This window comes from Urtica dioica, chromosome 2 (assembly GCF_054948205.1).
Source record: "Urtica dioica subsp. dioica isolate 48M chromosome 2, U.dioica_male_clone48M_v1_H2, whole genome shotgun sequence".
Classification (NCBI taxonomy): Eukaryota; Viridiplantae; Streptophyta; class Magnoliopsida; order Rosales; family Urticaceae; genus Urtica; species Urtica dioica.
The window spans coordinates 34,044,396-34,055,546 of record NC_142757.1 but is presented as its reverse complement, the minus strand read 5'-3'; the positions used below and the strand labels follow the sequence as shown (position 1 = coordinate 34,055,546).

The window sequence follows — 11,151 nt, the reverse complement described above, 5'->3', positions numbered from 1 at the left end:
TCTGACGAGTCATCAACTCGCCGAGGTTCACGTGAATCATATTGAAGTTCTAGTCGAACTCTCATACAATCACAAGAAGATAAGAAGTAACATGAAGAAGTTCAACAACACTCTCCACCACGACAATATCCACAAAATTGGTTAAACTTTTCTCAATTTTTCAATTATGAAAATACCGAATTTCAACTCGTCCCCGAACCAACATTTTCATATCAACCTCCAAGTATCCCTCTAGAATGATCTCAATTCACCCTGATTTTCGGTTCCTTATATTCCACATCAACCACAAGATTTTACACAACAACCTCCCCCTCAACTTTCACATCAACATCCTTCTAGCTCACAACAACATCCATACGAAGAAGCTTTTATGTTATATCAAAAATAACTTCGTAGATTTCAAAACCAATCACCTCTTCCACCACCTCAACATGAGTCACCTCATCCACCATCACCACCACAAGATCCACCACAACCACAAGACCAAGAAAACCCACAAAAAGCCATAGTTTGGATAACCGAGTTTTTACATTTTGAAGAATGTATTGCTAAGATTAAAGAAGCCATAGTTTGGATAAACAGTTCCAACACAAGAGTAGACGAACTAAAGATGCGTTTTTTTTTATTTAACGGACTTGACGAGAGCACCTTTCACATCTATGTTAGGATTAGTGGAACACAACATTTTTAATGTTGAATACCTTCTTGGCCGAAGGTTATGTCCAAGTTATTAGAGAATATGTGAATAAGTTCGGAGGTGCTAATATAACCGAAACAAACATCGAAGTGGCTAAAATGGTTGTCGTTTTCTTCATCTTTTTACGATGAAACATGTGCATTGTTGGCCGTTTACACACCCACATTGTATTTAGCAATCCATAGTGTTATAAAATTGCCGAACATCTTCATGATTCCAACCACTTTCAAATATTTCAACCGTGTATAACATCTATGAGAACAAAGTTTGCAGAGTACTGTGATATATGAAAGATTCCGTTCTTATATGGTTTTGCATGCATTTAGACCCCCGAATGAAACTTGGAGGTTATCTTACATTTTTACAATATTTAAAACACACTATTAGCGAAGATTACGTTACACACGATCATCTAAGGGTTGTAGAAGAGTTTTACGAATTTTTCAGGCATTACCAAGGACAGATTCCAACTCTTCTCGAGCTGAGTCCACCTCGAAACACATCAACGAGCAAAGAAATGTACCATGAAATGTGACATTTTACCCGAGGTAGGAGTTCGTCTCCAAGATCATCACCACATCCAACAATCTCTCGAGAGACATCCAGACATGACGAGATCACGCTTTACAACTCTCAATAATTCACCTCCATGAACCAAGACGACCTCAACTTGCTGGCATGATGGAGGCAACACGAAAATATGTTCCCAATAATGTCCAAGATGATCTCAGATGTACATTCGATCCCGGTTCCAACGGTTTCATCCAGATACACATTTAGTAGCTTGGGTCGCATCATCGACGATCGAAGGTAAAGCTTGAAACCAGGGCCGGCTTAACGAAATTGGAGGCCTAAAGCAAATATACAAAATCGGGCCTTTTTTTAACCCACGCAAAATAAACTTCACATATGGTAATCATAAGTGTAATACCATTAAATAATACAAATATTCAACAAAAATATGTTTGTCAACTATCTCCATCATGAACTTCATCCTCAAACTCTTCAATATTCTTCGTTCACACCACACAAAATATGAGAAACCTGCAAAACAAAAAAACACATACACGCACACAACTTCAAAACTTGACTTTTCTTGCCTTTTGCGATGCAAAAGTATTGATCAAATCATTATATTCTAATTTTTCCAGCAAATCCTTTTCAATAGACAACATAGCCAACCCAGATAACCGTTCCTGTGACATCGTTGACCTCAAGTAAGTTTTTATTAATTTCAACTTTGAAAAGCTTCTCTCTGCAGACGCAACAGTCACGGGAATGGTTAATAAAATTCTTTAAGCAATACATGCATTCGGAAAAGAATCCACCTTTTTTATGTAATCAAGTATTTCAATTGGACCATTAGTTTGCTGTCGAAAAACAACTCTTAATATTTTTAATTCCGAAAACAAGTCTAAACCATCAATATCCGAAGATTCCTCATGTTTTAAAATATTTTCAAGATTCAAGCAATATGTTTTCAAAACATTTTCGTCCAATAATTTCAGCTTATCAAAAGTAAAAAGAAATCCAAAATTTTTATCATACTCTTGAAACTGCTCAAATCTAATTTGAATTGAGGAAACAACTTGATCAACCATGTATAAAAAATAATCAATTCGAAATAATTCTTCAAGAGATTTAGTATCATCGGAAACTATTGGCTCATCGAATTGTCTCTTCCTACGAATCACACGTCTTTCACGAAATTGGGATTTTACTCCCATCTCATTTGCAATTTCTTTTGCCGAAATCATGGCAGATGTGAATCCATTTTCTCTATAACTCTCAAAATATGAAACAAGACCTTTCAATTGATCTAATGCCACATCGATATGCATATCTTTACTTTGTAAACTCTTGCTAACCAAATTAATAGCATGTAAGATATCATACCAAATTGTCATGCCTAGCAAAAATTCAAAATCTTCTAGTTCATATTCCGCTAGACATTTTGCTTCACTCTTAATTTTAGGATCGTCACTTGCTTCTGCGAGGTCTAACAATGCATCTCTACTTTTTGGAGCTTGATACCTAATTGCTTTGACACTTTCTATTCGACTTTCCCAACGAGTTTGTGACAATGATTTTATAGTCAAACTAGATATATTTTCTTTCAATATCTTCCATCGCTTGACTGATGAGGAAAACAATGAGTATATGCGTTGTAAAACTCCAAAAAATGATATAGCTTTAACACAAGAGTTTGCAACATCACAAAGCACCAAATTAAGATTATGACAACCACATGGTGTGTAAAACGCTCTACAATTTATTTCCAATAATCTTTTTTGCACACCTTGATGTTTTCCTTTCATATTAGATCCATTATCATATCCTTGTCCTCTTACATTATTAATATCAAGTTTCAAATTTTCAATCTCCCTCACAAGTGTATTAAAGAGGCCTTTCCCGGATGTATCATCAACATTTAAAAATCCCAAAAAGTATTCTTCGACTCGAATTGGACTTGTTGACATATCCACACACCTTAATATGATAGACATTTGTTCTTGGTGGCTTGTATCCGGAGTACAATCAAGTATAATAGAAAAGTATTTTGCCTCTTTTAACTTTTTGACAATTGTAGTTTTGATTTCATGTGCCAACATTTGAATGAACTCATTTTGAACTCCATGTCCCAAGTAATGATTACGGATCTCGTCGTTTTTAATACGCCTCACATGCTCTTGCATTACCGGATCGAATTCCGCTACCATCTCAACTAGACTAAGAAAGTTTCCGTTATTTTCTTGATAAATCTTTTCATTTGTTCCCCGAAATGCCGAGTTATTCTTAGCCAAGTTTTTAACAATAGCAATGATTCTTATCAAAACACTTCTCCAATGTTCTTTCTCTTTGTTAATTATGTTTTGAGCACTCCGATCAATTTTTTTATTTTTGACCAACCTCAACTCCAAATCAAACCAATCTTTCATATTAATCATGTGTTCATCACTTGTTTCATGACCTTTAAGTTTTGCACCAAGATTTCTCCAATCATTTGTTCCATCATTTCCTAATAGGTTTACACTAGACTTCATACCAAACAATTTACAACAAAAACAATACACTTTGTTCGATTCCTTTGAATAGACTAACCATCTTCTATCACATCTTTCCCCATTTAATAATTTTCTCGTGTAAAAAGAAGTTGAAAAATGCCTACAATTATCATCTTTTGGAAATGTTATATCATTATCTCTAATGGGGCCTTTTTCCACCAATAAATCTCTCAACTTATGATCTATATTTTTCCATTTAGACGGGTCAAAAATATTGGTAGAATTTTCAATAAAATCACATTTATCACCCTTGGTGTCCATATCAATTTCCTCTTCTTCTATGATTTTTTCACCTTCTTCATCAATCATTACAATATCACATGTTTCATCAATATTAATCTCTTTCTCTAGACCTTCTTCTACCACCACTTTGTCACGTCTCTTTGAATTAGGCAAATTTTCTTCTCTTATTGCTTCACTTGTAGTTTCATGTCTTTTTGTAAGAAATTTTTCAAGTGCTCCTTTTTGAGATTGAATCAAATTTTCTTCTTTTCTTTTTTTCTTAATTTTATCATAACCCGATTGATATTTTTTACTAGACATATTTAAATTAAACCAAGAAAACACTACAATTCCAAGAAATAAAAATTCACACTTTGAAAAAAAAAAAAAAAACCACACTTGAACACACAAAAATTAATTTAAATCTAAGAAACAAGCAAGACACACTAAGAAGGAAAAATAAAATTAAGATAGATAAAACCTGAAATTAATTCATTGTCTTCCTTCTTCATGTTGGTAAAGAAACGATTTTGCCATCATCACAGCTGTTTCTTGATTCTTTTTGGGGAGAAGATGAAATGTCGCTACTTTTTTACAGTGGAGTGTCTTTACACAAACAAAAAAAAGCTTTGATATTTATGCCACTGTCTGGCCCGACATTGTGTGCACGCACATGGGCCATATTCCAAAACTACAATTGGGCCTTTTGGGTAGCTTAACGTATTAGAGTGTCTTTCAAAGCCATGTACAGATTTCTTTTTTTGGTACATATCAAGGAACTAAATGCCGGCGAATTTCCCGGAATTTCGGCTGGAAATTCCATTTCCATGGGTCAACGGCGAGCGGAAGAGACATATGTCGTTTCCATGTGTTATGTCGCTGCAATTTCCAAGAAACGACATTTCGTTTCTGTCGTTTAATGCCGGTTGATGTCGTTCCATTTTGTGTATAAAACCATCCTCATATCCAAGAAATTCGAGGAAATTCGAAGGAAAAGAAAAAAAAAAGACTCGCGGCTGTGGAGGAGAGAACGTGGGTGTCGGAGGAATTCGACGGCGATCGGCGAGTTTCCACCATTTTCGTCACGCTCAAGGTATAAATCAACAAGATGTCGACGAATTTCCTCCGATTTGAAGGAATTTCCAAGTCGTTTTGGAAACCCTAGATTCTGAAACTTGCACCTTCAATTTCTTGAGTAATTTGATTTTTTTTTTCATATAATCCTCTTCATGAAAGTTGTTTGTAATGTGACGATCTATCATATATATTTTTTCCAGATTTTTTTGGTGAAATTCCGGTGAACCTTGAAATTTTCCGGCGAAACACCATTTTTTCCGGCGAACCTTGAATTTTCCGGCGACTGAAAAAACCGAAGTTCAAGTTTTATTTCTGTTTTTAAGTAAGTTTATGTGTTTAATTTGTATCTTGTATATGCTAGAAATGAAATTATTTAAGACTTAAGTGTATGAATTTATTGATATATTGAAATTGTTACGTTTTGAATTGAAATGTTTGACATGTTGAAATAAATTTGTTGTATGTTTAAATTAGATTATGAATTGAAATTGTTACGTTTTGAATTGAAATTAAATTAGTTTGAACTTTGAATAGAATTTATTGATATCTTGAAATAAATTTGTTGACATGTTTAAATTAGATTATGAATTGAAATTGTTACGTTTTGAATTGAAATGAAAGTAGTTTGACTATAATTTGTTGATATGTTGAAAGAAATTTGTTGACATGGTGAAAGAAATTTGTTGACATTTATGCTAGATATGTATGATTTGAAGTGTTTTAAATTTGAACTACATTTAAAAATATATATATTTATGTGTTTGTTTCGCCACATTATTTCCGTTCGGTTTTCCGTCGGCACGTCGGTTTTCCATGGAAATCGGCATTTGAAAACGGCATTTTACTTGCCCATTTCCACAATTTTTCCGTTGAAAATTCCATCGGCATGACGACTTTCCGTAAATCAGGAGGTTCGAAACGGCAACGAAAACGGCATTTTTTTTCCTTGGTACATATATAAAATGAAAAAAAAAAATTGGGCCTTTTGATTGAGGGGGCCTAAAGCCCTTGCTTTAGTATACTTGTAGATGGGCCGGGCCTGCTTGAAACTCGAAATGGTCGAGATTGATATCAATATGAAGAACATGTTCAAGAAACTTTTGTGAACATTGATATTGTTGATATAAACTTCCAAAACATGACTATTCATGATGTGTAGTTTTGTTGTAATGTTTTTATTATTATATTTTTGTAATGCTTTATTTATTTATTTTTTTAAAGTGATTAATAAAGATGCAATTTAGTTTACATATTAATCGCTTCTTTAAAAATTTTACATTTTAATCTCATTTGATTTATCATTTAAAGTTAATTTTTTAATTTTATTTATTAAATTAACAGAAATTTGCGGAGATGCTAATTTCCGATAAGTAGATAGTAGTGATATTGTTAAGCGTCGAAAATGAGTTTGAGGCCTAACGAAGGCATCGGAAGCCTTTTTTTTTTTAATGGTAACAGTATTTCCGTAAACCTCCGCTGCCCTTGCCGAGTCCGGTCCATGATGGTCGTAAGTCCTGCTGGTGGGCCCCACCCACATTATGTGGGAGAATTGAGAATGAGATGAGACCGCACCGCACAACAAAGTGACAAACAAAACCCGCCATGTGTCCATCGATGCTCTAAAATATTCCACGTGTGCTAATTCCAAAACCCCTTTCGTATTTCCCTTCGCTCCTCTGTCTGTTAGTATCCAGAAAATACCGCCATTTGCTTCTTCCATCCCTCATTCAAATAAAACACCCAAACCCTCACAAAACCCTAATACCTCTATTCCATGTCCGCACGCCCAGGATAACAACCATGCACCCGCACTCCTTCGCCGTCGATTCTCACGCCAAGGCCCAGGAGCTCGCCTCCGCCATCCTCGCCGCCGCATCCCCACCGCAGATCTCAGCCGCGTGCTCCTCCACCGCCTCCTTCCTCCGATCCCACTCGCCGGACCATTCCCGCCATTTCTTCTCTATCGCCTTCCCAGCCCTAATCTCCAAGCTATTCGGCTTCGGAGCTCTCGAAGACAGCTCCACCGCGTCGCCGTCGCCGTCTTCCGGTGGCTGGATCGGCATCGCCGCCGCGTCCAAGGATTCCGTCTTGACCGGAAAAGTTTACGACCTTCTCTCGCCCGACGGAGCGCTTTTCGGAGCGATCTCGGCCGTTGATCGCCTCGACCTCGTGAAGTACGTGTTCCCGGCGGAGCGGCTTCCGGAATGGGCGAGGTTCTTGCTCACCTCGGAGAAAGATCGGAAGGTAGTCTCTGACATATGTCCGATTTTCAAGAATAGAGTGAAAGAAGACTCCGTGAAGGGTTCGATATCTCAGGTCCAGCTTAATGTATTTGAGTACTACATGTTTTGGTTCGCTTATTACCCTGTTTGCAGAGGGAACAGTGAGAATTCAGATAATTTGGTGGTTAAGACGAATAGGAGGTTTAAATTAGAGAGCTGGGTTTCGTCGATTTCGGGGTTTTCCAGTGGTGGTGTCGCCCAGAGTAATGGCAGTGGAAATGTTGAGCCTAATCTGTATGTTAGGCTTTTGTTTGCTTACCTTCAAGCTTTTGTGCCCATAAGCGATTTGAATTCACACCTACCGTATCGGAGCTCGCTTCTTCATTTCTCGTCGAGTTACGATGGGAAGGCTATGAAGCAAGCCGAGTTTGTAGCCAATGCCTTTGTTCACTTTTGGTTGGTCGACAATGACTTTTCTCCGTTGCCGACTGATCTGTGCAAGTCTTTTGGAGTGAGTTTTCCGTTCCGGTCCGTCTTGGGTGCGCCTCCTCCGACGGCTGGGCTCGGAGAGGTGGTTAAGCTGTTTGTTAAGTACTTGAATCTGAGCTCTGCAATGGAAGGATGTGGGAATGACAGTGTCGACTGTGCTGGCAGTCCGATGTGGAATACTCCTCGGACTCCCGGCCCATTCGAGGGTTCGAATTCGAGGACTGTTGTGGCGGCATCGCCACTCGGGTCTTGGAACTTGACGATTCAGAGGCCGTTATATAGATTTATACTCAGGACATTCATGTTTTGCCCAATTGGGACTTCGATAAAAAATGCTTCTGAGGTGTTTTCTGTCTGGATTGCCTATCTTGAACCGTGGAAAGCCAGCTTGGATGATTTTCGTGATCTTAATAAGACTTCAAGCAAAGAGGTCTTTCCGTCCCACGATTGTGGGTACTCGTCAGCCTGGCAGGGTTATGTTCTGTCCAATTACTTGTACTACAGCTCTTTGGTTATGCATTTCATCGGGTTTGCACACAAGTTTCTTCATGCTGATGTTGAGATATTAGTCCAGATGGTCTTGAAGGTACACCTATTAACCATTAATTTCCTTTTAAAATATTTTAGGTCTGTGACGCAGCACATATTTATTTGTTCGTTTTATTGGGATCGGTGACACAGAATTTAGATTAGTAATTTAAACTAAAAAATATTTGTTGATGTGTGTCAACGTGACGTGGCATCTCTATTCCAGACAATGCTAAAAAACATCCCTAAGTTGAAAGAATTTAATTGCATATATTTTGGGGGAATAAAAGATCGAAGGGACTAAATTTTTTTATCAAGCAGTTCAACGATGGAGAAATCTACATTCCAAGACACATGCTAAATACTTTGACCTTGATGATTTTGGCCAATTGCTATGGCGGACTAGGTTTATGCTAAAAACTGTTCCATCCCTTGGGAAGAATTTTGTACAACTGAATCCTCAAGTTCTTTTTTTATTTTTTATTTTGTTATCAGGCAAATCTGATGTTACTATATAAATTACCTTTAGAAATGATGTAGTTAGTTGATTAGGAAATTGAAATAGGCGCGTCATTGGTTTGTATTTAGTGATAGTTTAGAAAAAAATAGTTCTTGCATTGTGATGTCAACCTGGTAGTGTTACAATTATTGCGTCGAAGCTTTTGCATCAGACAAAAATCTATGAATGTCCTTTCTTTCTAAACATCACACACACACACTATGTTTATTCATAGGCCATCACTGTGTTGACATCGTCCAAAGAGTTGGTGGACCTTATAAGAGCGGTGGACTCTGTCTTCCATTCCAAACAAGATGGATCGGGAAAGGCAATGCGTAACAGCCTGTATAGATACGTGCCTTTGATTCGGGAGCAGCTGAAGGTAAGTTTCAACTCGACATAATCTCTACTGAATGCTCAAATATTGGTCAAGGATTCGAAGTAATTTTTATTTCCATGTAATCATGCTATTTTCTTTTTCGTCTGTTTTGATGATGATAGGATTGGGAAGAAGGGTTGTCGGAGATGGATGCGGATGGATCGTTCTTGAATGAGAATTGGAACAAAGATTTACGTCTCTTCAGTGTAGGAGAAGATGGTGGCCAGCAGCTACTACAGGTTTCTACTTTTAACTATGTACCTGTTTGGACCAACGTTTAAAATGCTGCAGAAATTCACCGATATGCTGGAAATTTTCTCTTTTTTTTAGCACTTTCCGGCAGCTTAAAGGCTTAATTTTTTTTTTACCCTGTAAATTGTCGAAAATTCAGAAAATATATATTTCATGGAAAAAAAATATCTAAATTACTATCTGCTTCCGAAATTTCCGTGAAATATAACAATCAAAATTCTGTCTTAATTGGCATTTCAAAGTTCAAACCTAGTTCTGCACATGCTTTTACTGATATATACACGGTTCACGCCTTGAGATTGTGTCTGAAATTACTTGTTTTCTTTTGTTACGATAGTTGTTCATCTTGAGAGCTGAAGCGGAGTTTCACGCCATTTCTGGCGAAAATCTTGCTCGCAATCTTCAACACATTGACTCGTTGAAAGCTGAGGTGAGTTGCTTGTTTGGCGGCGACACGGTCAAGCGGCTGTCTTTCTCTCCGGAACTGAAGCATCATCAAAACATCCGCGATGACGTATTCAGCCCAAGAAGCGTTGGGAATCGGTTATCGGAGAACACCAAATACAAGGGAGACTGGATGAAGCGCCCAATCTCTGACGATGAGGTGGCGTGGCTTGCGAGAATCCTCGTCTTGTTGTCCGATTGGCTGAACTTGTCCCTCGGGTTGAACCCCCAGGAAGATAGGGAGGCGGGCCCGTGGGCTTACATCGATGTTTCGAGCGCTGACATGGACAGTGTTTCTGGACCAAAGGCTGTCTTGTGTGCTATTGGCTCTTGGCTTCTTATGATGTTCATGGCCGCAGTGAAGCTGATGAGAAGACATGGTTTTAGGGTGAATCTTAGGGTTTTGGCATCAAAGAAGTTCGTTATGGTTGTGCTTATGTACGTTGGTTTTAATGTGCTGAGGAGAGCTTTTAGACATCTTTATTCATAGGGTATACTAGATGAGGCTATTAAAAGGGAGAGCTTGTATACGGATTTTGGTAAATAATATTTCATCCAGTAACGTTGGGAGTTTTGTTGCCGAATTGTAAGTAACTATGATATATACATACAGCTTGAAAAGTTGCAAGGGTTTTTCATTTTTATTTATTAAACTAGATTTCGCAATACGCTTTTACGTGTCTAGAAAAGAAAAGAAAAAAAAATGTTTATTAAATAGGAAAAAGTACGTCGAAAAATTCGATAGTGCCGACCATGAAAAGAGTGCCTAGAAGAGTCGCGAGAAATCGAGATGTTGAACAACACGGGAAATCAAGAGATTGAATGACATTGCGGTTTTTGGTGAGCTCGAAAGTGCACCTATCTTTGACTTTCAAATTGTTGTGTTGACGAAATGTTATGGATCTGGGATTTCGATCACATGATGGGAAGAGTCGTTGTGCTTAATTAACTTTAATGAGAATACATAAGAACCGCAAAATCTACTAGAATTTAACATCTGGTTTTGAGAGAGATTAATTTGTTTGCTTGTAGGTTAATCTTTACAATTCAATGGACTAGACCCAAACGCCATAACCTAGTTACAAAGGATTTCGATCACGTGAAGGGAAGAGCCGTTGTGCTTAATTAACGTTAATGAGAATACGTAAGAACCGTAAAGCTCCACTAGAATTTAATATGTCATTTTAAGAGAGATTAATTTATTTGGTTGGAGGTTAATCTTTACAATTTAATGGACTAGACCCAAACACCATAACCTAGGTTACAAAGGATTTCGG

General features: G+C 37.6%; 2 protein-coding genes across 2 annotated transcripts; one reads left to right on the top strand and one right to left on the bottom strand.

The window, feature by feature from the left end:
- Positions 1–1,716: 1,716 nt before the first annotated feature.
- Positions 1,717–4,305, bottom strand: LOC149404499 (uncharacterized). The gene is made up of 3 exons (XM_089607550.1): positions 3,800–4,305; positions 3,608–3,730; positions 1,717–1,741 (listed from the first exon to the last, which is right to left on the bottom strand). Exons 1-3 carry the CDS (start codon positions 4,303–4,305, stop codon positions 1,717–1,719), a joined length of 654 nt encoding a protein of 217 aa, XP_089463676.1.
- A 2,375-nt stretch (positions 4,306–6,680) lies between these two features.
- On the top strand, positions 6,681–10,512 carry LOC149404498 (sphingomyelin phosphodiesterase). Its single transcript, XM_089607091.1, has 4 exons — positions 6,681–8,358; positions 9,035–9,181; positions 9,301–9,417; positions 9,768–10,512. Exons 1-4 carry the CDS (start codon positions 6,862–6,864, stop codon positions 10,362–10,364), a joined length of 2,358 nt encoding a protein of 785 aa, XP_089463217.1. The 5' UTR covers positions 6,681–6,861; the 3' UTR covers positions 10,365–10,512.
- Positions 10,513–11,151: the final 639 nt, after the last annotated feature.